The sequence below is a fragment of the Notolepis coatsorum genome (assembly GCF_963971535.1).
Source record: "Notolepis coatsorum genome assembly, chromosome: 20".
Taxonomy (NCBI): domain Eukaryota; kingdom Metazoa; phylum Chordata; class Actinopteri; order Aulopiformes; family Paralepididae; genus Notolepis; species Notolepis coatsorum.
In genome coordinates this window covers 35,953,799-35,981,703 of record NC_140184.1, presented here as the reverse complement: position 1 = coordinate 35,981,703, position 27,905 = coordinate 35,953,799, and the positions used below count along the sequence as shown (strand labels likewise).

The 27,905-nt window shown below is 40.8% G+C and overlaps 1 protein-coding gene across 2 annotated transcripts; it reads right to left on the bottom strand.

Annotated features, from left to right (window-relative positions):
* Positions 1–69: 69 nt before the first annotated feature.
* snx1b (sorting nexin 1b) lies at positions 70–27,727 on the bottom strand (the record flags this gene model as incomplete). 2 transcript variants are annotated; one of them, XM_084337550.1, is made up of 15 exons in its annotated part: positions 70–2,294; positions 2,629–2,700; positions 2,801–2,881; positions 3,242–3,385; positions 3,494–3,699; positions 6,176–6,269; positions 9,080–9,193; positions 14,492–14,567; positions 18,513–18,591; positions 20,634–20,775; positions 22,125–22,168; positions 23,213–23,282; positions 24,504–24,634; positions 26,368–26,539; positions 27,603–27,727. In XM_084337550.1, the coding sequence occupies 14 exons, from the start codon at positions 26,522–26,524 to the stop codon at positions 2,244–2,246; spliced, it is 1,461 nt and encodes a 486-aa protein (XP_084193676.1). In that variant the 3' UTR covers positions 70–2,243. The 2 variants fall into 2 exon arrangements, with proteins under 2 accessions (XP_084193676.1, XP_084193675.1); XM_084337549.1 differs by having other exon boundaries at positions 27,607–27,726.
* Positions 27,728–27,905: the final 178 nt, after the last annotated feature.

The following is a 27,905-nucleotide window of genomic DNA, read 5'->3' as shown; positions in this document are numbered from 1 at the left end:
CTAATAACTGTGTAAACACCAATACCAGCACTATTTGGAAAAAAATATAAAAAAGAAGCTTGAGATCAGTTAACATTTCAATCAATCATCTTTATTTTTTACATTTACGGTATAGCACTTTCATGAATTGTCTGAGCTAATGCAAGTGATTACAAAAATAAAGCACATTTTTACAGAAAAGACAGGACAGTAAACTAGACTTACAAATGTTAGATAAGAAAATAAGGGACAATATTTATTTGACATGTCTTCGCCTTAAGACACTGCTTATGAAAATTGTTTGGATACAGAAAACATTTGACAATGATATACATTTGATCCAGGTACCGTAAATGTTTGAACATAGTCAGTTTAGAAACATATATCGATTTATTAAAGAATTATTTACAGGGGCAGTAAACAATCTCAGCGACAGTTCCAAATTATTTCTGTTGGGCCTCACCATTTGTAATGAAACTGTGTAGATCAATGCATGGCTTGCAGTCCAACCCCCAAAAATCTATAAGTACATACGAGTATTGAATGACACAAAGTAGTGCACATATACAGTGCACTCCATCCGTCTGAGTCCAGTGAAATGTGTCATGTTCTTTTGGCTCTGTACTCCAGCACATTGGATTTGAAATGGATCAACATTATTTAAAATCCAATGTGCTGGAGTAGAGCTGTGGTGTGATTTAAGCAGCCACAACAGTCTAGTTAATTGGGCCCAGGAGCAGGGGTGACCTGTTGTGCATCAGAGTAAATGATGAGCACAGGTTAATGCTGCCTTCAAATGGAACTCGTGGGTTTGTAGTCTCGACATGGGAAGTCAGGTACGCCATATGCTTCACGTTCAAATGGTTGAAGTTGTGAGGACACCGTTGCTAGGCAACTGGGCAATGAGTCTTTAAGTCACTGAGGTTAACAATTTAGCTAACTAAATGCAGTCATAATAACAGAGGAACAAGCGCAAATAACAAGTGCAACGTTTTTGCAATAGACCACTCCCATTTTCTTTTGTCAATTGGGACACATCTTCACACACACACACACTTGACCTCCACGCCCAATTGCAGCATCCTGACATAGGGCCTGTGTTTTTTTAATTTTTTTACCAGAGCTCTTGGGGGGCCACATCAAATGACGTGGCGGGCCACATTTGGCCCGCGGGCCATGAGTTTGACACCTATGCTCTAGAGGGTGGGGAAATGTTTGTGGACCGACCAACAGACAAACAGTAACCTATATATACTGGTCGCAGCAAAAAAAATTACTAAGAAACACTAAATGTACAACAATTCCACAGCAAAACTAAGTTCCATGGGCTCTGCCATTAAAAACATCAGCACCACGTCATAAGTCGTGAACTCAGAGTTTTCAGAAAATGTGCATTTACGACCTTACCAGTGGGTCATTCATACGGATCCTTCTCATGAACACGACTCCATTTGAAGGCAAGGTGAGTAACAAAAGAAAACTATGTTTCATTGGACTCAGACATGCAGACTGCATTGCACTGGATTCCGACACATCTCATTAAATACCAATACATCAGTGATCACATTTTATCATCACCTCCCTGCAACCTTAACCTGGTTTCTCTGTTGTTTTGTAGGGCTTTAACACGTCTATAAATGTGCATCAAGTAGTAAACTGTAACAGTGTGATAATACTGTTGGTAAATGAGCTGTCACCAATAGTGGCATTTCAATACATATCTGCTGCCTCTCCAATTGCACAAAGCATTGCAGTGCATCAACACATTCTTTGACAAGTTTCCATTAACACAATAATCTGTTAAGTGACTGGAATGCCTTATATATGAGTATCTTCAACTGTAAACAAGAGTATCTTCTATTGTAAAGAAACATCTTCTACAGAAAATACAATGCTACTCTATGGCAGTACATCACTGTCAACATTGGTCTGAGGAGTGGCATTATGTCCCATTGTGATGTACAGTGGCTCTTACAAATCAACGCAGTTCCAAATTAATCTCTGGTGAATTCATTCTTCATATTTTCTTAAATAAAATAAGCTAAACAAAGATGTATAGAGTCAAACATAAAGCATGACTTCAAATTATATCAAAGAGCTATAAAAGCAGAAACATCACTACAATTGGTATTCCATTACAAAAAGAAATGTATGGATTGAAGCTTTTCTCCTGTGTGGCAGTTGTCCCCTCAGTTCCTGGTCAGGAGGTAAAGTGTTCGAAAAGGCAGTTGGGGTCTTTAATTTTAGAAAGGTCTCCCGCTTTGTTAAGCTATCGCCTTCGCTTCAGGCAGGAATGCTTCCCAAAACTTTATAAGCTGGAATACAGAGTTGAAAATAGTGAATAAACCAAATCTTGCATTCATAGCTAGAACCTGTTCAATAAAGCAGGTTTTGAATTTATAGCTAGAACCATTCATTGTTTCAAAGCACTTTATAGCTGGAAAAACTTGTAACAATCACTTAAATGATGTCTGACCAACTCAATGCAAAACACTTAAATCATTCACTAAGGAGGGGATTTTTCAGTGCTAATGCTTTGGGATAAAGTACCTCAAAACCACGATGCAAGCAAAACACCTTTACACTCTTATTTGCTAAAGAAACTGGATGAATGCCTAGATTGCATGACTGAAATAATGAAAGGATTACCCGTTGCTGGGACTGTAGCAGAGACTCCAAATATCTCACTATCTGAGACTTGAAATCCTTGGCCTTCTCTTTCTGAAATGACAGTAGAAGCATGAAGATGTGGTCTTTGCCCATGTCAAAGACATATCACTGTGGACCAACAGTTTTGTCAAATATAAGTAGATAAACAAACCTCAAATCTGAGCACCTCCTTGCGTACAGTCACCCCAACCCTGTCGAAATCCCTCTCATACTGAGTGACTCTTGCTTCCCACTAAAAGACACACAAGGAAAATAAGGACTTGAATGGACTCGTCATCATTTTCAGAAATGGTCTTTACCTGTGATGCCATCAGTTGAGGCAATTCTAGTGCTCAAGTGTTACTACTAGTATGAAAGATTTCCTGGGTCAGGATCTTTCTTTGCTTTTCTTCAGCAAGTTTACCCTCATATAGTAACGTAATTAAGATACTATTCTGACTTCAAGTGACCCCAGACCGTTGCTACATTCCTTTAAAAGGCCCAATCCAGAACTAGCTATAGAACTGTGCCATTCTTCAACCCATTTAGGGAGCTGAAGAATGGCACCTGGACTCTGATGTTCTCCTCCACGTGGTCTGGTGGTCTCTGGTACCTCAGTGATCTCCTCCTTGGCCTGCTGTAACTTGTCTGGCTTGTTGGCCCACAGCAGCTTGGCCTCGACTTCCCTCTTCTTCTGGAGTGTGCTCTGAGCCTCCTGCCAGCGCTGCCACGCCCGCATGCGCTGATCAAAACAGCCCTGTGGACATACAAAATCACCAATATATCATGTAATATCAGTTCATTAATGGTGCTTTCGTTTACCGGTATCCCTCTCACAGCTACCATTATATGACAGTTAGCGTACCCGGACGGCACCTAGCAGGCGGATGTAGTCGGCTAGCAGCTCAGCGAAGATGAAGAAGTCACTAGAGGCTTGCTCCTGGTGTAGCTGCTCCATCTTGTCTTCCACCTCCGCCAGCTGGGACAAGGCTCGGGACAGGGCTGTGTTGTCCTCAGAGGTTCCAAGCATGGCCATGCTCTTGGCAAACACCGCTGTGTTCCCGCACAGCTCTAGTGCAAAATACATCCATGTTAAGATTAGAAAAACGACAAATAGTTAGGCTATGTTTTTTTTTCTTTTTTGAGACAGGCTTCTAATAACATTTCAATAAAAATTACAAAATTGTATTTATAGTTCATTAGTTTTTCTATTTCTATTTTCTCACAAATTCATTGCATTGAATACATGATGGTTGTAGGATAAAAGTTAGTTAATGTAATACAAAAAAGTGTATTATGAATTAAAAGATAGAAAATGTAATAAAGAAAGAATGTATTGTGAATTTAAAGAGGAAATGTAATAAAGAAAGAGTATTATGAATTAAAAGAGGAAATGTAATACAATATAGTAGGGCTGTGTATTGGCAATAATATGATACGATACGTGATATGATACATATCACGATACATGGGCAGCAATTCAATATATTGAGATATACTGCAACTCTATAAACAATGCAATATGTTGATATTTCATGGCGTGTATGGGGTCACGGTGCAGCATCAGAACAGGAGAGGAAGAGGCAGGTCAATATTTAAGGTGAAATAAGACCAGTTTGTGTTCTATGTTGGTGTGGGTTTCAAATGAGATGCTAGAGTCGAGGAGCACTCCCAGTATTTTAGCAAAGATAGAAGCTTCCTTGATGCGCAGACACAAGTCACAACTTACTGATGTGGAATAAAGACAACCTCTGTTTTGCCAGTCGAGTTTGCTACTGCATACGCTGCTGAGCATTCAGGCTTCAACACTGTGCAGGCAGTCATTGAGCATAAAGATAGCATGTCGTTTAGGGATGCAGCGATACCGCGATACTAGTATTGGTTATCAGTCTGACACTAGGCAAAAATAGGGTATTGTTATCGGAGAATTTCCCCAATACTAAAATCTGATACCAAGAGCCATGTGTAATATATCAGAAATGAAAACAAATGAATTAATTTGCTGCATTTTCTGACAAATGTGATTATATATATAAAAATAATGTTTCCAGTGATGGCAAAATGATGGTCTAACGTTCAACAAAAGTGACGGATCGGTACTCCGTATATGCCGACAGGACTCGCAGTGAAAAAGTCAATCAATAACTCCCTAATATTACCATCATCAGATGGCCCAGACCAGAAAAGCATGTCAATGCAGCCTGTTGCAGGGTTGTTTGGGTGCCGTTGATGTTAAACTGCATTTTGTTGTGAGGAAGGACATAAAACAAGACAGAGGCAGACCAGAGATGACTACAAGAGTCTCAAGCAAGGTCATTCCAGCAGGATGGTGTGTTTTACAGTCTCCAACACTGCACTGCCATAGGATTGGGACTCTCATGTGGCTAGAGTCAGCAGTTAACAGCAGATCATTAGAGTTAACCAGGGCCAGGCTGAAATGGGTCAAGGAGCTTATTTGAGGCAGCGTGGTTTAGTAATTGGGAAAGAGAGAACATTCCAGCACATTGGAGAGGAATAGTAGATTTGTAATAGGCTCATAGATACTCGGGGCATCAGCATCAATGCCTGACTTTTTAAGTGCAGGTCTGCCAGAGTCCATTCTGAGGACTGTGGGGGGAAAAGGCCAGCACCACTGGATGAGCAGACAACCAGCGGCCAGAGCTGAGGTAGGCAGGCTTTGACCAGCATCGTGGGCATTAAGTCCATGAGTAAAACTGGAGTTTGGGGCAGCAGGGGGAGAGATCAGACATATTAAATATCCGGTATGGAAATGGGGAAATATCCTGCAGCTGAATAGGGAAATACCAGATAAGACTGCAGGGGCCTGAAAACGGATCCAACTCGTCACAAATTGCAAATGCTCAATGTTGGAAAGTAATTGCTTGACATAACTTGATGCACTAACCACTAACAAAACAAACGTTTCTAACAATGTAAGCATTCTGCAGTTTTTATACCAGCCAAATACAACAGCGATAGCAATCCATCTGTTTTCCACCAATAGAAGGGGTGACTGAAAAAAGCCCAAGTACCCGGATGTGCCAGTCTGTGTATAGGTAGTACTCCCCAGACCAAATCACCACTGTGCCAGTCTGTGTATAGGTAGTACTCCCCAGACCAAATCACCACTGTGCCAGTCTGTGTACAGGTAGTACTCCCCAGACCAAATCACCACTGTGCCAGTCTGTGTGTAGGTAGTACTCCCAAGACCAAATCACCACTATGCCAGTCTGTGTGTAGGTAGTACTCCCAAGACCAAATCACCACTGATGGATGTGCCAATCTGTGTATAGGCAGTACCCCCCAGACCAAATCACCACTGATTTCTGGGCCGCACCTTATGCATAACGACCATACATCGCCTCTTTGGTGTCGGAAAAGCCAACAACTCTTTTCTCTCACCTACCGCCCAGCCAGGAGCCATACAGCACTTCAGAAGTGACAGGTGAAAAGAAGAAACGTTGCACGTATGGCTTTACTCTACAACAGTAACGGCAGCAGCCATCTACAGCAAAATCCTACATGTGTAATAATGTTTCACACTTACCCTTCCTGTGATTAACCAGGGAGTCCACCACAGCATGCAGCTTCTTCAGCTGCTGGTCCTCATTCTCCACCTCCTGGAGCTTGTCCTCAAACCACTGGAACACACAGCAACACAGGGACGTCAAGAGAACCACAACCCAACAGTCTCACCACTTCTGTAATGGCAGACTTAACACGTTCTGCGCCAAACCTGAGTAGTCGAGTTTCGCCGCCAGCGGTTGAGCACCATAACAGAGTATACTCAGGGTTTTGATCCTTTGATCTTTTTCCTTTGATCCCCGTTCTAAACACTCAGCCAGAGCTCCCTAGGTCTCCCTGGCATATCTGCCTACGTTGGAATTGCAATGACAATCAAATCTCACCAGGTGGCAGTATCGCCTACCTTTTGAACTCTGATAGTTTAGTTTAGACAGTGTCTGTCCTGACTCGCTCTGATGGGGAGGAGTTCTTGCAGAGCAATCGCTCTGAGATTTCCTCGCCTCAAAACCTATAGTTTCCCGTATACACATATAAACGAGTAATCGCGATCGCCGATGGGATCACTGGGATTATTCTCTTTGGAGTACCTTCTGGCTAAGGTAAGGTACATTCTATGTCTATTTTACCGAAGCTGAAACATGTTTCTGTACCGATCAGTGTCATATTTTACCGGACCTAAACCGTGCTTTTTGTAACGATCGCATTTTCGGGGTAAGACTACCCCCCCCCCCCCCCCCCCCCCCTTGATGATTTTGTGAAGACACATGTGTATATGGTATATACCTTTGATTTGGAAGTATTTGGGGTTTCAGGCAATCAACCAGAATGATTTGGGCATATTGCATATAATGCATCATATCTCGCGGTCTATGAAAAAAGACTGGATTATATTGGAAAGGGGCGATGTTAAGCATGTAATAGCGCACCAACTACAGTATGTAGAAATGAACTGGTTAGACAGTGTTGGACTATCATATGAACAATGCCTGTCAAATGATCAAATGAGCCATACTATTGTCTCCATAGCTATAATACAGAACACACGATAAAATGGTTAATAACGCTCGCTGGCGCCATTGAGTAAAGATGGGAAAAGAGCGTGGCGCTCAATGAGTTAAGGAACAGGCCAACTTTTTTGGGAAATTAGCTTATTTGCCATTTACCCTGGAGTTAGACAAGCAGATACATACCCTTTTCTTCCGTTAGCTAGGCTAACGGTGCAGCTATTCCCAAAGCCTAATGCATGCACAGAGAAGAAAAGGGTATGTATCTGCTTGTCTAACTCCAGGGTAGATGGCAACCAAAAAGTTGGCGTGTTCCTTTAACTCATTCCGTGCTGCCTAGTGTTGTGCTGTTTACCTTGTGGTAAGAATACCAGCGCTCTGTTCAATGGGATAATGCCGGTGTTTGCGAGTGCTAAAACTATATGAAATATTATAGCTATGGATCTAATAAACACGTCAATTGTCAGTGAGTTTCTTCCGGTCAACATGCAAAAAACAGATAATTTATTCATACATACATTTCCATTTTATACCGTGGTGAATATGAGTATAGTTTTAGAGTGATCCTGTCGAATCCCAATAACCCCAGCAAACGGCGCTTCAATGTATTTTCTTAGAAATCGTGCCATGTCGCTTGATTTATGAATAGTTCTGAAATAAACGCTAGATTATCGGTATTATATGTTTCATCATGCGCGCACGGAAGCAGGGGCTGAAAAGTCGCCCCTCCGTGCTTTGGTCGGCGCCAACAGCACGCACACACAAGTGATCGTTACGAAAGAAACATCGGATTAACCCAAGATTGGTAACATAGTCCTTACCTCACATCTGATGTACTGCAAAAAGATTAATCCAATTCCTGATCGCCATTCCAAATATTGATCGTGTTTATTGATCCAACGTTTCTCAACCAAAACACATGAATCCACGCTGCTCCAGTGTCCCCCAATCCATGTGTTATAAACGTTACTCTTGCCCGAGAAGGAAAACCTGGACCGGACTTCTTAGATCGATGCACAGCCTCAGCCAGAGGGATTCCAATGATGTGCAATACCGGCCGCAAGGCGTTTGCGGCGGTATTGGCCTTTTGCGAGCTCAGACCCATTCCCAATGATAATGTCAGGCTGGATGGATGAAAAATGAATGGATATACCGAATAAAAGAAATAACGATTAAAACCCGACTTTTCTCGTGATTGGCGTTCAAGCGATGGCGAGTTAACCCGACTTTTTCCGTGGTTGGCGCTGAAACAGTTAAGAATGTTAAAAAGCATGAGGGAAAAGTAGTATCAGACCATTTTTACTATTTGATTATGACATGAACAAATCATAACATGCATTGTGCTGAACAGTTATAGATGCAACTCATTGCAACTAGAAAATTTATTTCATGCCAAAGTAACAATAGATTCTTCTCTCCTCCTAGTCCAAAGGTTGTCCTAAATGGCCTTATCAAACGTACCACTCTACTCATTTCAACAGAGAAATTAAATGTCCTTTAGATTGATTAATCAAAGATTAATTGAGATTCATTGATGCTTTCGGTTTCATGTTATATTATATGCTGTCAATATGTATAAAGGTTTCATTCAAACATGCAATTGTGGCAAATTTATTGGCATTTCAGTACATGACACTGCAGTCGTTTTCCGTGAGTTGGTCATCATAAATCAAATGTAGTCCATTCTAGAATGTTTGTTTGTGTTATAAGATAAGTTAAGATATTCCTTTATTGATCCCCTTGGGGAAATTCGGGATCAATGTCTGTTATTAAGTTGAAACCATCTAGGTTGAAACCATCTAGGATGCATCTGAAACTCTTACCACATACTTCCATACAAGCAAACTAGTTCAGAATAGTATAGGATACATTTTAAAAGTGAACCTTCACAACGATAAGCTGCTGCTGGCCAGCCCCCTTACGGTGTCAGACTCGTTCATCTTGATCGTCATCTTGTTAACGGCATCCGACGCCTTGGTGATCATCTTCAGGAAGCCAGCTCCACTCAGTGTCTGGGTGTTCACTGCCCGAGGTAGCTGAGACCACAGACACACATCTTAATATTAGACTGTTTAACATAATACACTGTGAGCATCTGGACATGACACACTGTGAGCATCTGGACATGACACAGAGCATCTGAACATGACACACTGTGAGCATCTGAACATGACACAGAGCATCTGGACATGACACAGAGCATCTGAACATGACACACTGTGAGCATCTGGACATGACACACTGTGAGCATCTGGACATGACACAGAGCATCTGAACATGACACACTGTGAGCATCTGAACATGACAGAGCATCTGAACTAGGGATGGGTACCTTTCACATTTGAACCGATACCGGTACCTGTGAATCGATACCGGTACCCAACGGTACCTTTTTTTCGGTACTTTAGTCTCAAGAAATTTAATTTACCTACATCAGTCGTGAAAAAAAAAATCCAAACTTCAAATAACTACAATTTCGACAGTTTTCGGCTTGCCATTGCTCCGACTGCTTTGTTGTTGAATCAAGTCAAATCCTAGGTAAGCATATATTGTGCGTGTGAACGTTGACATACAAAAAGAAAAAAAAAAAATCGGTATCTCACTTGATTCGATACTCGGTAGTACCGACGTGTTTCGGTTCGGTACCTCAAAAGTACAGAATTCGGTACCCATCCCTAATCTGAACATGACACAGAGCATCTGAACACATGACACAGCGCATCTGAACACATGACACAGAGCATCTGAACACATGACACAGAGCATCTGAACACATGACACAGAGCATCTGAACACATGACAGAGCATCTGAACACATGACACAGAGCATCTGAACACATGACACAGAGCATCTGAACACATGACACAGAGCATCTGAACACATGACACAGAGCATCTGAACACATGACACAGAGCATCTGAACACATGACACAGAGCATCTGAACACATGACACAGAGCATCTGAACACATGACACAGATCATCTGAACACATGACACAGAGCATCTGAACATGACAGAGCATCTGAACATGACACTGTTCATATTTCTTGCACAATACTGCACAGCCCTGTTACTATTCCACTGTATTCTTATTCTAATCTACTACATCCTGCACAATTGTACAGCCAGGTATTCTATTGCATTTGTATTCAAATTTTGTTTATATATTACATTTTATACTACTGTACTTTAATTGTCTGTTAATGTACCAAACGACCTGTGTGTGTGTGTGAGTGAGTGAGTGAGTGAGTGAGTGAGTGAGTGAGTGAGTGAGTGAGTGAGTGAGTGATACATTTATCAGATTGCGTGATGGGAAAGAGGTAACATCTTTCTCAGTCTAGTCAGACTGCAGAAGTTGGAGCAGTTCTGCTGTCATACTGGCCGATACTAGACTGCATCCTCCCTCAGCTGATGGTCACTGACGCATCATTTCAACTTCCCTTTTACTTTTACTTTTTGTATGTATAGGTAGGATTTCTGCTTCTTGTCATCTAGTTTGCTCATCCGGTAGCTCTGCCGTTTCTCGCCAAGCAGTGTCTGTTTGGGGGTTGTCTGGTCAAAGAGTTATGTCCCAGATGACACATAAAAAGGCTTTTGGTCTCATTACATACAGTAATTATTAAAGTTTGACATAATGTTTATGTTCTTTACCACCGGCACTGCCAAGCATGGTGTCATCGCCTTCTGTGTTTCTATTGGTAAGTCTTTGGGATCGCCTCATTCACTTGTCGCACTAGACAATTTTCGGACACTGCCAGAATTTCGTAGGAGCCTTGGATGCTGTGGAGAGGCACTCAATCGCCCACCCGAGATCCTGTTGCACTGAGCAACCTAAGTCTTACTGGACTACATTTCAAATCAAATATCCTAAATCCTACGTTATATATTTACTGTACCTAGTGTGTACCACCTGCTGTGTGAGAAATGCGGGAATTTGTTGGTTTTCACACAACTGTATCTTGATTTCCATAGAAATCCTATTTCCTTACTTCATCTCACCAAATGTGAGAAGGTGTCTTATATGTCACCTTTATCTTGCCCCACAGCCCTTTACCACAGTGCAGTAAGTGAGAATACGCCTGTACGGTTCTCAGGCTGCGGTTAGACTTTCGTTTCGTTTTCAGATGAGTTTCGCTTTTCCAGGTCGCAACGTAGCGAGTCACACTTTTGTTTTGTCACCTGAGCACAGTGATGTAGTACACTGCCAAAGCAGTAGGTGGCAGTAGGTGGCGAACATGAAGGCAATTTTCAACCAATCAGAACTTGAATGTGCCAATACACTTCCTGCAAAGAAAATGTCAACAAGCCGCCATCTTTAAATGCCTATTTACCCAATGCAGCACTTATTTTTCAGCAAAAGTGTAATAAAAGTGCAATAAACAAAACGGATACATTCACTGTGTGTTCTGCCTCTCATTTGTTGATGAAACAAAACTAACATCAACACAAGTGACCACCAAGAGCGGATAGTTTAGTCTCAAAAAAGATCGGCGATGCATGCATGCTACATGCTAACGTGAATGGAATATGCCAGTATAACAGTATAGCATTGTGGCTAGCAGCCAACATTAGCTCACGTTAACCAGCCAGCACCAAACTGATGATATCGGGAGCCATCAGTAGCTAGATAACATTAGAGACAACGCCTTGTGTATTAAACAAAAGTGAATAGATGACTGGGCCATTTTGTTTAATGCTTGTTAAGATTGAAAGAGGAGCTTGAGCTAACAGGGTCTGATAGCTAACGCTAGCTCACGTTAGCCAGCTGCTTATGCAATCGTTAATGCTAGCAGAATGAATGAATGTAAACTTTATTTAACATATCGCAGAATGGGTACAATACAATACGGCTCAATACAAACAATTGTTAAGGGAATGCAGACTGTTGTAGCTTGGACTGGGGTCCTTGTAACAATAACTTAACACATGGTAGCTGCAGCTATAGCTCTGTTGTCACCGGACGTGGCGAGAGCACGCAGATGTGGGTATCTACTGCGCATGGGCATTGAGCAACAACGGCTCCGTGCAGATTACATGACACGTTGTCGGCGAGTTTTTGGCGTTATTCCAAAACGGAAACACAATTTAGCGTTTTCAGTAGGGCCAAAACGTTTCCTGCCAAAACGGTATTTCTATCCAATAGGGACAGCAAACATATTCAAAAACGTATTCAAACGAGCACAAAAACAGTGTGTGTAACAAGGGCCTCAGATAAAGTCAAGGGGTTTTCTAACCTCTCAGTTTCAATGTGTAAATGTAGGTGGTTTGTGAGGTTGATTTATGTTCCACCAGTGGCCTCATTTAATAACATTAACTGGCACAGACAAGACATGGTATATCAAATTAATCTGAAGTCAATCTGACAGCAGCAGTCTCTTGTGTGCTTGTTTGATTCATAATGGTGCTCAATTGCAAATCCCTGACACTTGATTGCAATTATTGCATTTGTCGACCATGGGCTTAACAGCAGGACTCTGAGGCCCTTGTTACACACACTGTTTTTGTGCTCGTTTTTGAATACGTTTGCTGTCCCTTTTACACAGAAATGCGTTTTTTGGCGGATACGTTGTGGCCCTACTGAAAACGCTAAATAGCGCCAAAACTCGCCGACAACAGACGTGTAATCTGCACGGAGCCGTTGTTGCGAAAACGCCCATGCGCAGTAGATACCATCTGCGTGCCCCTTCCGGTGACAACAGTGTGTGTGTGGGTGTGTGTTTGGGACAGAGCTGTCCCAAATAGCTGCAGCTACCATGTGTTGTCAAGTTATTGTTATAAGGACCCCAGTCCAAGCTACAACAGTCTGCATTCCCTTAACAATTGTTTGTATTGAGCCGTATTGTATTGTACCCATTATGCAATATGTTAAATAAAGTTTACATCCATTCATTCTGCTAGCATTACCGATTGCACGAGCACTGCCACTGGCTAACATGAGCTAGCGTTAGCTATCAGACCCGGTTAGCTCAAAGCTCCTCTTTCAATCTTAACAAGCATTAAACAAAATGGCCCAGTCATCTATTCACCTTTGTTTAATACACACGGCGTTGTCTCTAATGTTATCTAGCTACTGATAGCTCCCGATATCATCAGTTTGGTGCTGGCTAACTAGCGTGAGCTAACGTTAGCTTCTAGCCACAATGCTATAATGGTTCTTCCATTCACGTTAGCATGCAGCTAACAATGTAGCTAACAAAGTCACCGATCTTTTTTGAGACTAAACTATCCGCTCTTGGTGGTCACTTGTGTTGATGTTAGTTTTGTTTCATCAACAAATGAGAGCAGAACACACAGTGAATGTATCCGTTTTGTTTATTGCACTTTTATTACACTTTGCTGAAAAATAAGTGCTGCATTGGGTAAATAGGCAAAGATGGTGGCGCCCGCCTTGTTGACATTTTCTTTGCAGGAAGTGTATTGGCACATTCAAGTTCTGATTGGTTGAGAATTGCCTTCATGTTCGCCACCTACTGCCATCTACTGCTTTGGCAGTGTACTACATCACTGTGCTCAGGTGACAAAACGAAAGTGTGACCCACCTCTCATACATTGCGGCGAAACTCACCAGAAAATGAAACGAAAGTCTAACCGCAGCCTGAGCCTGCTGCTGGCTTTAAAATTGGAATGCTGAGAAATGGCATGATGTATGGACAAAAGCCACACATTATAAGGAATCAATACCTATATGGGTAATATATATATATATATATATATATATATATATATATATATATATATAATATATATAAAATCTATTCCACTTCATATTTATAAAATATATATATAAAAAGTTAATATTTGAGCTCAAACTAATACTGATAATTATTTTCATGTATTGATAAGTATTGGTATCGATAACCAGTATAAATAGTTGTATTGATAAAATCCTAACAATACCCATCCCTAGTTGTAGTAACTAACTAACTGGTGCAGTTTTCTCATGACATGACTTGCCATTGTACCCCTTTCTCTCTTATTTTAAACAATTAGTTCATGGTGACTTGTAACTGGCTTGACCCCGAGCAATGACTTCACTTGTTTGACTAAACACAGTGACTTGGGACTTGCTTGTGACTTGCACACATGTGTGACTTACTCCCACCTCTCTCAGACACTCACAACTAAACATGTAATCACAATAACCATAACCTTTAGCAGCTGCAACTTCCTACTCCATAAACTCCCATGTGTTGCACTCAGGCAAAATGCAGAACAATTATGTAAAATTAATATACACCTAGAGATGATAGAGCGAGGGTAAAACATGTTTCTCAAAATGTAAAAGCCCCTCAAAATTACATTAAACAGAAAAGCATTCTGAAAAAGCCATACCTCTTCTCTCTCCAAGAATTCACGGACATCAGGGTCTTGCAATAGTGAGGGGTGGGACACAACTCTCTGGAGATACCTGGAAAAAACATTTAGAAAATGTGCATAAAAGGGAGTACTAAGTGGTAGTAAGATCACCACATTTACACCACTTTAGAAAGAAAAGAAAGAGGGGGAAAAATAAGGAGGGTCAAGTGTGGAACCAAAAAACTCAACAGAAACAACAACCCACTGTTCAGACTGCATTTTATTTAGATTTTTTTTTTTTAAATGTATAGACAATGTGCATTTACATTAATCATTGTTACATGAAAATATGTTTGCACCAGATTTAGCAGAAGCTAATTTCCATCTGTAGTCTATCCAAAACACATGAAATACAAACAGTGCAAGAGTTAAAAATATATATAAACGTAAAATGCCAGACAACATGCACAGGACACACAGCATAAAGAGTGCAAAATACATACACATGGAAATGCAACATAACATGCACATAGACACAGCACAGTGCCAAACACAATAATCTATTCATGACACTTAAAATACAAGACAGTGTTCAAAAGTACAAAGTAAAAGTAACCGAGTCCCTTGTGTAATCATCTATATATACACAAGGAAGTCAGACAGCACCACCTAGTGTTGGCAACATTGGTGACTCAGGAGCCATTTTTCTGTGACAGAGCAAAAGTTATCATCATTTATATTATTTTTTATGTCACTAGGAAGCCTGTTCCACTCTTTGATGGCCTTGAAAGAAAAGGCAGATTGGGCAGAAGCAGAGTTTCTTAGAGGGACCTTGCAGTCACCTCTTGATGCAGATCTTGAAGCCCTTGTTCTCAGCTCAGAACAGGATAGGACCAAATGTTTCAATGGAGGAGGGGCAGTATTATTAATTATTTTTATGAACTAAACGAATGTATGAGAAGATAGTTAAATTATCAAAGCTTAGTAGTTTGTATTTGGGCAGAATATTACAGTGGTGATGCTGTCTAGATTTTCTGTCCAATATCTTCAGGGATTGTCCATACAGGAATCTGATGGGATTTAAGGTGGTTTGATTGGCTTGCATCCAGCATGGCATGCAGTATCTCATATAGGACAGGATCATAGCATTTAGGTACATTTTAGCAGCCTCAGTTGTTAAAGAATTTCTAATATGGCGGAAATTCTGAATGTTAAACTTTAAAACATGAGCCATTTTTAATGTGTTTTTTAAAGGTCAGTTTTGAGTCAAGAGTAACTCCTAAGTATTTAAATTCCTCAAATTTGTATCACTCTCCCTTTACAAATATATCAGGGTAGATACTTTTGTTACTTTGTTTACTAAAATACATAGCCACTGTCTTGTCTGTATTCAACGTAAGGCTCGATTGATCGAGCCACTCCGCTGTCCATAGCATGGGATAATTTGGCAGCAACTTCAGAAAGGTTTTTTCCATGGGTAAGTATGACTGTGTCGTCAGCATACATCATGATATCCACTTCGTCACAGACCGTAGGGAGGTCATTAAAGGGGACATGTCTTGCTATTCCTTTCACTATTTGGGCAAATTTACACAATTCCTGTGAGTCTATGGAACACATCTGTAATGTTTTTTTTTTCAAAGAAATTCATTGTTTTGTATTTCTAATCAAGTACTCTAAAGCAGCATTTTTCCACTTCAAGATTCCAAGCTGTTCGGGCTGGGCTTCGCCCATAAGCGATTTGAGTGACAGTCACCCACAGTCTGCACTGGCAGACAGAGAGAGATATAGAGAGATTGAGGGGGATACTAATTAATTTCGCCGTGGGGGGGCATAATCCCAGGGGACAATGCATTGGTAACTTGTTTCAAATGACAATATATACCCCTGTGAATATTATTGCATGGATCGGAATACGGGCGCAATGATATTTTGACAGTGATATGCGAGTGGCGAAGCTCCTGACCCGCGAGGTCGGGAGGTTGTGTGTAAATTAGGGATGTCCGATATTATCGGCCGATATCGGCATTAAAATGTGATATCGGAAAATATCGGTATCGGTTTTCAATTTTATTTAAAGAATTTTACATTTCTATAACCTTTATTTACCCAGGCAAGCAAGTAAGAACAAATTATGATTTTATTTATTGTCAAAAGTATGCATAATGTTGTGTTAATTCCACAACAAGAGATATGTAATGTGTTAATTACCTGAAATTATTCAATTTTTTTGGGGGGGAAACCCTGCATATATCGGTATCGGTTGATATCGGTATCGGAAATTAAGGGTTGGACAATATCGGTATATCGGTAAAAAGCCAATATCGAGCATCCCTAGTGTAAATGCTCCGTCCCCCGCCCCCCCCCCCCTCTATCTCGTTCTCGGCTGTCTCTGTCGGCACCCGCTCATGTCAACCCGTTTGAGGAAGTGTCGGTATTTTCACTCGCTCTGCTGTTGAGCGAATGGTTGCGCTACAACCATAGAGGGGGCGTTACTGAAGATCAGCTCCTTGCTATGTAGGATAGCGAGTCAAATCAGAATGGCTTAGTTCACTGGGGGAGGATATAGTCTCAACTGAATTGGAGCAATCCGCCAAAATGAGAATTAGAGACACAGACCCCATTGATACAAAGCCCCATTACTAGAAAACAATGCTAAACACTGGAAAAGGCTATTTATAAGACAGGGGACCTTTAACACTTTCAGTGCCAACGACGAGATAACTCGTTTGTTCATGCCGACCGTTCAGTGCCAACGACGATAGATACATTTTTTTTTATTAGCAATTTGAATTCATATTTCATCAATCTAGCCTCACGTTAGTGCTGCAAACTCTCTCTGAGCTCCATTGGGAAAATACCGCCCCCTATCGTCGCTCCCTGCACCCCTTTGGAAAGGATTGAATGAAACGCATGGGGGGGGGGAAATCCTGCTTCCTCATTTTACTTCTCAGACAAGTCACCCGAGACGATCGGATTCATTGCCGAGCCCCAGAACAGCGTGGAATACATATTTCCAGTACCCAGCGTCGTTGACGATCAATAAACGCGATCGATATTTGGAATGGCGATCAGGAATTGGAATAATCTTTTTGGAGAACATCTGATCTGAGGTAAGGAATCTATTTTACCAGTCTTAGGATAATCAGAGCTTTTTTCAGAGATATCAACGTGTACCCTATGTGTGTGTGTGCGTGTGCTGATCAGGAAATGAGATAATCGATCTTTCAGCCCGCTTCTATAGCATGCATAAGTACACATATACTATCGATAATCTAGCGTTTATTTGAAAACGATTCATAAATAGGCCGAAAAATGACAACGTTTTTTGTGTATTCCAGAATATTCCAATAAAGGGCGTTTATCACAGAATCTTTATATTTTCCTGAAACTTTCAAAAAACAAGTGTTTTTCAAAATGGTATAAAACGGAAATGAACCGATTAAAAAACAATCCTTTTTCGACAATGTTGACTGCAAACAAGTCATTGATAAGCGACAGCCAGATTAGACACATAGCCATAATTTAAGATGTAGTTTATGCATTCGCAAATATGAGAGCTCTATCATTGAAGTGGGTGGTGGCACTCAAGCATTAAATCGGCCCTCTTTTCTTGATCTTCCAAGGAAAAGCTACAGTTGTAATTGGAGGATCAAGAAAAGAGCATGGGGCTTCAGGTCTTGCCCCCAATGAAAGTAGTTAGGCCAGGTGGGAACTGCCTATGATATAGCATAATGATGAACAGCATGATGACAGCTATGCAATATTCATCTCGGCCGTACAATAATGCAATAATAATAATCCGAGTGTGGATTTGAAAAGACAACTACATAATCAATGTTCTCCACTCGACATAGAAAGTCAAACCACGCTTAGCCAAGTGGGGAAGCAAATGAGCCCCTCTGGGAAATACAGCATTTAGCCCCCGTTTGAAACACTGAATACCCCCCCCCCCCCCCCCACACACACACACACACAAACCTAACCACCCAACTGGATGCAATGCATGACACGGTACATGAGATACCCCATCTTTAGTGAGTCCCTACATGTTTACCTCTCCAGGGCCGCTCTTCTTCGCTCTACAAACTCGCCTGATGACGGGTCGTCCTTTCCCACTTTCAGTTTGGTCATTCCTGTTAGATCAAAACAATAAAACACAAAAAGACATGTAAAAAGCTAAAAAAAACTATAGCTGTATTTTAGTCAAGAAATATAATCATAGATATTAAACCATTTATAGCAACAAGTGGGGGGAGCACAAACCAATACAATACTTAAAAAGGTGGGGATGAGGGAGAACACAATTAATAAACCCAAAATATATACCGTTAATCAGACGCAAGTCCTTCATCTAAACCACCATGCTCATGCAACTTGTCCATTGTTTTAGAGAGGTCCAGGTTTTACCAACAGCATGTAAGCAGCAGCAGAAGGATGAAGGCAGGAATGAGTGACAGGCAGGCCAGCTTAAAATTGTCTGCCTTGCTGTCAAGAGTCGGGTGATGTTTGTTCGTGATTAGTGCATGTCTCTAATCAGCCGATAGCTACTATATGTACATGACTACCGTGTACCACCTGAACGAACACAAAGCTCACATTAGAAACACGCATCTTAATATTTCTGCCCAAATAAGGGAGAGTGGTTCCCTCAGTCTCCCTCAGCATAGGACAATTAATGGGTTATTAACCTAGCTTCGTCTGTGGCTCAGCCTCACAGGCTCTTTACCTTTGATTTGATTTTTATTTGTCTCGAACATAGAAACATAAACAAGTTTAAAAAACAAAAAGGTAAATAGTCAAAGACTATTTCCATACAATAAGTGTTCGAGAAGGAACAGGGGGAAGTAAAACAACTTATCAAGCCCGGCCCCTTCCTTACAATATTTGACATTATAATTTAATAAAAATAAAAATAATATAACCTAATAATAAAAAATAAAATAAAAGTACAGTTTTTTATATATCCAAATATGAAAAAATAATAGAGTCACATTACTGCTCAAGCTCCTCTCTCTTATATGTGTCCATAAGTGCTCGTTTATAGCTACCTTTAAATGTATTGATATTTTTGCTTAATTTTATATTCGCATCCAGACCATTCCAGTGTGATACCCCACAAACTGCAATGCACATACTTTTAAGAGTTGTACGTACCGTAGGTTGCTTTAAAGCTAATGTCCCTCTAAAATTATAAACACTCTTTAGCCGTGATTTTGAATTGGATTAAGTCCATGAATTTTAATGTTTGACTGCTTACAAACAGACTATTTGTGTGATCTAAATATCTACCGTGATGTACTATGCGTATGGCTCTTTTTTGCAGTGTGCATATCTTTTGTAAGTTGCTTTTATAAGTATTTCCCCAGATTTCAACACAATATGATAGATATGGTACAATGAGTGTGCAATATAATGTATATAGAGTTTTTTCTGATTCAGGATAGGATCTAGTCTTGCCCAGTATACCAATACTTCGCTAACTTTGAACACAAATATTTTATGTGGGGTTTCCAGCAGAGTTTGTGGTCTATTAAGACCCCTAGAAACTTGTATATACTCTCTCAATTTTTACATGATCAATTTTCAGTTGAGGATCAGTGATTATTTTACAATTTCCAAATATCATGAAGTTGTTTTTTTTCAAATTGAGTGATAACTTATTTGTGTTGAACCAACCTTTTAATTTGTCCATTTCTATGTTTGCCACTTCTAAAAGCTGCTGAAGGTCATCCCCCGGACATAAAATGTTTGTGTCATCCGCAAAGACAACAAGTTTCAGTATGTCAGATTAGTTTACATATATACCTTGAATTAGGTCTTCTAATATAGAATTCTGTCTCATAAGGCAGAGCATTTTGAATTTTGAAGCTGCAATTTATATAAAAAAAAGGGGGGGGGGGGAATTGCTAGCAGCACAGGTATCCAGATGTCGTCAGCTTCCATGCACTCTTGTAGTCATGGCGTAATGAAACGCATCCAACATCTAGTTAGCAAAACATATAATCCTCCAGTAAAACCTTACATTACCTCTCATCCCAAATGCAACATAAAAGGACAACATTAGTGGTAAAGAGGAAAGTAAAACACTGTTAATTCTCTCCATTGGGAGGCGTTTTTCTTTTCAAAATGACAACATTTCAGAGGTCTATTACGCAGAACAGACACGGTGACCCACCTACGACACTCTTTTCTGGTGGTGGTGGAATGATACAGCCATTGAGTGACTGCTTGCCGGACAGCTTCTCGTACAGACCCAAGAAGTCACTGAAACGCCTCCTCACCGAGAAGGTCTTGTTCCTGAACATGGCTAAGGATGTCTGGTGGAGAGAGACACATCATCTATAAACTGAACGATTATATATATATATATATATATATATATATATACACACACACACACAGTTCTGGCCAGTTTTGCTCATTGGACCAATGAGAACAACTGATGATTTCTCCGTTTAGCTGCAGTTTTGTGTGATTTTTTTTTTTTTACCAAGCAGTTTCTTTGGGTAATGTTACTTGCATGTGACAATGAATGATGATGCACAGGATTGTGGGCTAACTTTGTTTCAGAATGTACAAAATTTGATTATCATAGAAATGTTTTATTAACACTTTGAGTGCCAATGACGAGTTCTCGTCTTTTAATCGCCATTTCCTTTATTAGCGATATCCATTCATTTTTCATCCATCCAGCCTGACGTTATCATTGTGAATGGGTCTGAGCTCGAAAAGGGCAAATACCGCCGCCTATCGTCTCCCGGATGGTAATGCACATCATTGGATTGGATTGGGTGGCCATGTGCATCAGAAAAAAAGTCCGGTCCGTGGTTTTCCCATCTCTGGCAAGCAGTATCGTGTTACCAGATTGACTGAGGACCCTTAGAGCAGCGTCGATTATGTGTTTCGGACTATAACGTTGGATCAATAAACGCTATCAATATTTGGATCAGGAATTGGATTAATCTTTTTGCAGAACATCTGATGTGAGGTAAGGACTCTATTTTACCAGTATTTGGTTAATCAGATGTTTTTTTCTCAGCCATCGCAGCGTGTCTGTGTGTGTGTATATGACGTTAGCGCTGACCAGGTCATGGATAATAGATTTTTCAGCCCGCTTCTCTAGCGTGCATAAGTACACATATACTATCAATAATCTAGCGTTTATTTGAAAACGATTCATAAATCAGCCGAAAAATGACAACATGTGTATTCCACTAAAGAGCTATTATCGCGGATTTCTCTGGAATCACTAGAAATCTTCAAAACTATACTCGTATTCAAAACGGTATAAAACGGAAATGTACCAATGAAAAAACAATCCGTTTCGTACATGTTGACTGCAAGCAAGTCATTGATAAGCGACGGGTGTATTAGACCCATAGCCATAATTTAAGATAGTTTAAGCGTTCGCAAATTTCCCCGTTCTCCCATTGACTTCAGCGCTGGCACGGAATGGCCATATATGATCAAAGGGGCGTGGCACTCAATGTGTTAATATCAACATTGGTAATATTGGTTATCAACCATAATAGAAATGTTAATATCAGTTATCATTTCAGTGCATCCCTAATAATAAACTGTGGTGAATTTTGGCATCTTAACAGTGCCAACAGAATTAGAAAGAATATACTGGATGTTTCTTCTGAACACAAGCTGGACTACATACCCGAGTGGACACCTTGTAAGCCATGTACGCATTCATGCCATCTCCTACAAGAGCACAGCACATTAGAAAGAGTCAGACAATCAATACTTTTGACAACTGTTGCTAGACAGAATTTATCTTTTTTTTTTCTATACATTTTTGGGCTTTCTATATTTTTCCCCCATCCCAATTTAGTTTTTATGCCAATTCACTTCCTGGTCATTGCGCGCACTGTCGGCCTGGGGAGGGTGTAGAACTACCACATGCCTCCTCCGATACATGTGGAGTCGCCAGCCGCTTCTTTTCACCTGACAGCGAGGAGTTTCACTGGGGGAACATAACGCGTGCCGGAGGTTCGCGCTATTTACCCCAGACCCCCTCCCTGCTGAACAGGCAGTAGGAGAACAGACCAGTAGGAGTCGCAGTTTACAATGACCAGGACACATACCCCAACGGCTTCCCACCCGTTAACACTGCCAATTGTGTTAGTAGGGACGACTGACCAAGCCGGAGGTACCACGGACAGCTGGATTCGATACCAGTCTCTGCGGTGGTAGGCGAGTGCTTAGTCCACTGCGCTACCCAGCCGTTCCTAGAAATTACGCATTTTTTATGGTAAACATTTTCTTTCATGTTGCGCACCTCCAGAATATTGTTATGTCGCAGACACTGTCATATATTTGTCACAGTGTGATTGGATGAAATGCTAATGCCATGGACATACATGTGGTTTCACTTTGGCTTTGGTTGTAGCTAACATTCTGATACATGGAAGGCAGAAAGGAACGACTGGAAGAGCAAATTAACACTTGCTGGGAACTTGGTGTCTTACGTTTCTGCAGATGTCAGAAATGCATAAATGATAAACATCAAGTGACACCTTTTCTCATGAGACATTGTCCAAAGTGTTGAGGGCCCTACCATAAATGAGCCTTAATAAAGACGGGATTAAACTATGTGTCCATTTAGAAATACCAATACACAAATAGTAAGTAACCACTAAATTCATGAAATCTGGCTGGCAGATCAAAAAGGCAAGTACCCTCAATGTTTCAGGAATGTGGCTCTAGAAGTGGTTCTAATACAGACAGCATAACAAATAATCTGACCAATTTTCTCAGGGTTGGTGACAGCAACATCTACATCAAAGCTGTCCTTGGCCTCTTCTTCCTCCTCCAACTGCAGGAAATCACAACAATTGGCACATAGTAAAGACAACTGTAGTTTTCACAACACTGCAAACATATTTTCAGTCTAGAATAACTCCAGTGGTTAGCTCTAGGTGTCAGGTGGATGGTTGTGGTTGGCTCTATGTGTCTGGTAGGTGTCAGGTGGATGGTTGGCTCTAGGCGTCTGGTGGATGGATAGCTCTAGGTGTCTGGTGGATGGTTGGCTATGTATCTGGTGGATGGATAGCTCTAGGTGTCTGGTGGATGGATAGCTCTAGGTGTCTGGTGGATGGTTGGCTCTAGGTGTCTGGTGGATGGTTGGCTCTAGGCGTCTGGATAGCTCTAGGTGTCTGGTGGATGGATAGCGCTAGGTGTCTGGTGGATGGATAGCGCTAGGTGTCTGGTGGATGGATAGCGCTAGGTGTCTGGTGGATGGATAGCGCTAGGTGTCTGGTGGATGGATAGCGCTAGGTGTCTGGTGGATGGATAGCGCTAGGTGTCTGGTGGATGGATAGCCCTAGGTGTCTGGTGGATGATAGCGCTAGGTGTCTGGTGGATGGATAGCGCTATGTGTCTGGTGGATGGTTGGCTATGTATCTGGTGGACGATTGGCTATGTGTCTGGTGGATGGTTGGCTCTAGGTGTCTGGTGGATGGTTAGCTCTAGGTGTCAGGTGGATGGTTAGCTCTAGGTGTCTGGTGGATGGTTAGCTCTAGGTGTCTGGTGGATGGTTGGCTTATGCGTCTGGAAGATGGTTACATATATAAGCTTTCAAAAAGCATGATAGACACAGACTAGGCCTGGGAGGTATACCAAATATGAAGGTATACGGTCATGGATCCATGCAAAGGTAGGGATATTTACAATAATGCCTACAATAGCCATATTATATATTGTGAAAAATATAGGCTACATAGTGTACATTTGTACATTTATCAAAAGATTGTTCATTGCAGCAGTATTAAAAAAGCTAAAGAATACAAAAGAAACACAAAATGTTTAATGAAACAGCACCATGACTACCGCATTATAAGATAAAGACGTAAAAATAAAATGTATACCACATTGTAATTTTTACTGGAAAACAAAATGCCACCAAATACCACTGAAATACTAAGAAAAATAACGTGATATGATATTTTGGCCATATTGCCCAGCCCTAATGTGGATTTGCACAAACCAACAAAAGAAGTTATTGTCACTGTGTGGGGCAGTCTGCCCAGGCCTGTACCTGCTCCATGGATTTAGGCTGTGCTGCCACGCTGGGGCTGAATGAGACAGCAGGTTTAGGGTCAGTCGACATGGATGGCTCCTTTCTGGAAGTACTGCCTGGCATCTCCATAGTCAGCTCCACCGAGGCCTCTGAAGGAAAGATAAACCCAGAAAGATAAGTCTCCTCCCTCTATGGACACGAGTACACAAGTATATGGAAAAAAGATTAGAAGTAGAAATACCAATAAAATTCAAAGTGATGTATTTGGGGAAAATACATTTTGATATAAGGGATAACGATGACAAGTCTATTTTTAACATATTAAGGACGGCAACCAAAAAGACTCTCGCAAGGAAGTGGATAAGTCTGGTGGTGCAGACGGAGGGAGAATGGATGGACGTGATCCATGTGATGGAAAGGTTTGAGGAGAGGTAGAGGAGATTGTGTGAATTGGTGAGACCCATGAGGCCAGACTTTGTGAAATACAGAGGAAAGGATGGTAAATGCCCTTTTTTGTTAACTTAATTTATTTTGTTTAAATATTTAGTTTTCCTTTTCATGAGTGTTGTTTCTGTTTGCATGTTTTGTATTGAACATTTTAAGGGAAAACATTTTTCCCTAGATTCTACTATTTATTTTTTGTATTTATTTATTAACACAGTTAAACAAAAGTAAAAAAAAATAAATAAAAAATACATAATAAGTTATAACCATATTGTGAAGGAGAAGTTAGAAGCCTAGAGGCTTATCGAGAACTTCCCCCGTTTTGTCAAATCAAACATATGTTATAAAATACCAGAATACATTCAAAAGATACGTGTTAATACAAACATACATACACACAGTACATAGTTACATGCATATACTGTATACTGCGTACATAATAATACATAACCAACCACCCACCCACCCACAAACCTACCCACCCACATAACCAAATGCATACCTACATATGACCTATTTATCTATCTACTACTTTTGGATATGAGCATTTTATACTATATGTGAAGGAAAGGCAAATTATAGGCAACAATCCATCACCCTGGGTGGCAACACATCAGACATTAATGATGCTGCATCTCTATGAATGCCGTTTCTGCCCCATTGTATCTGCTTACCTGTTATGCCTATCTATGATTTTCCTTGTGTCAAGTATTATTAATACCTCATTGTATTTATTTGTCAAATTGTCACCCACTTCAACACCTATTGCACATCTGGCCATCGTTGTTGGGGGGACCTCTCATTGAAATGCCCTTCTAAAATGTCTTCCTTTTGTTCCCCCCATTACGTTTTTTTTTCTGTGTTAGTTTTTCCTGATCTTCTTTGGGTGTTAAGCCAGGAGGTGTTGTTCCATTGAGGGCCTGTGAAGCCTACTGAGACATGCGATTCTGTGCTATACAAACATACAATTGAGTACCTCAGATGAAGAACCATATAACTCCTTATAAAGTATTCAGAGTAACAATGTTTTCATACTTTATTATCTAAAGATGGTAAGTTACAGTGTTGTGTTGACTTGTAGTTAAAGACAGTAGATGTTGAGTAGTTTCTTGTGATACATTCCATTCACATTCCAAGTGATTTAAATTAACTTCACAACTGCAAATACATGGGCTGTCCAAGACTCCAAGGAATTTCAAAATAGACTTATATGGTTCCTCAAGTCAAGTGTTCCTTTATTAATCCCGTTGGGGAAATTCAGGTGTCATAACAGCATGGGGGAAGGGAGGTACAGGCAGAAGAGGTGCCTCTTCCATGCAAGGGTTCAATTGTACAAGGCTCATTTGGGTTCAAGAATATGTTTTTTTGGATGAAGACGGTGTGGCATAAACAAGGTTAATTGGCGTAAACGGCAGCCAACATGAGTTGATTTCCTTACCAGTGAACAGATCATTGTCATCATCAGAGTGGACTCCATTCGTTTTGAAAGTATTGCTTGGGTTGGGAGCCGTGCTGCTGGTCTCCTCTTCGCTGAAGAGATCAGGAGGCTCCTCACTCTTGTTGGTGGCGTCTGGCGGCGGAACTCCTACATTCATTGCCACAGGAATGCTCTAAAAACACATGTTATATATACAAAATAAAAACATTGGTTACTTAAGCCATAAAAGAAGAAGAAAAAGAAGTGGAACTCATGAAAAGCTTTTCCCTGTTACCTCATCTAAACACAAGATGACTGAAGTTAATAATGCACATGACATAAAAAAAAAAATGCAGACTGAAAGGGAATTCAGAGTGAGCGCAATACATTTGTCTGACACATAGATAGATAAGCACCAACAGACGCATTTGGTGACATACATTTGGCTCCACCACACTGGTTCAAAAGCTATGAAGACGGTACGATATTTTGCAATGAAAAACGTTAATCGGCTTGAAACATTTCTTGGCATGGATAAGTCGGCTTGCTAGGAATGTATAAGTCAGAGGTTGGGATATTTTTTTATTCAGCTTAAAGCTGCTGGTGCCTCTGTGGAAAACATTTGTTGTCGTGCATGAGTTGAAAAGTGATACATAGCATGCTCTATTTCTGCTGTAAGGTTTCTCTCTCCGACCTATAGCTTTAGTATTAGTGGGTGAAGTTCACAAATACTGACTGAACTGCACTGGGCACAGGACGAACATTATGTTGACTCTTAAAATGGGTGTCATTCCCCTTTAATGTGAGAGGGCAATTCAGGTCCCCCAGTTTGCGTTAGAGGGCCTGCAAGAATGGAGAGGGACACAGACTAATAACACGCAGCGTTATCAACTAAAGTTAACTAACTTACGTTAATAGTACACTATCGTCAGGCAAGTATAGTTAAGATATGTTTGCTAATGATGTCTATCTGGGATTGTTTTGAATACGAAAACAAAATCAAATATTCAGGTGTGTAGTGACGGCGTTTGAAAACAGGATACATTTAAACAAACAAGGTCGCTAAACTCACTTATCGTTAGCTAGCATTTTAATGATCTCCGTTCCTCAATTAATAACCTACTTGTTGTTTAGACAGCCAAGTAGCGTTAGCTCCCTGTTGGCTTAAACGAGTTGCTCACCGGCGCTACAACTATCAACACACAATGCCGGACCGAAGCAATTATTGTGCACGAATTACGAAATACATCACGTACTTACATTACTGACAAAGATATCCGCTCCTTCATCACTATCCCCATCTCTAATTCCAGAAGGCATTGGATCTTGTTCCTCTGTTTTAGGGAAAGGAGGGGGATTCCGCTCTGAGCCAGCCGCCATGTTTCTTGTTGTGAAATTTGCATACGTAAACGGAAGTTGAAGGGGCAACATTTTGAAAAGACTGTGGCGACACCTGGTGGTTACAAAGCAACAGTGGATATTCAAAGAGGCAGCATCGAAACCAATGAGTAGGGTATATCTGCAGAGCCACAGAGCCCAACGTCTGTGCGGGTCTTCGT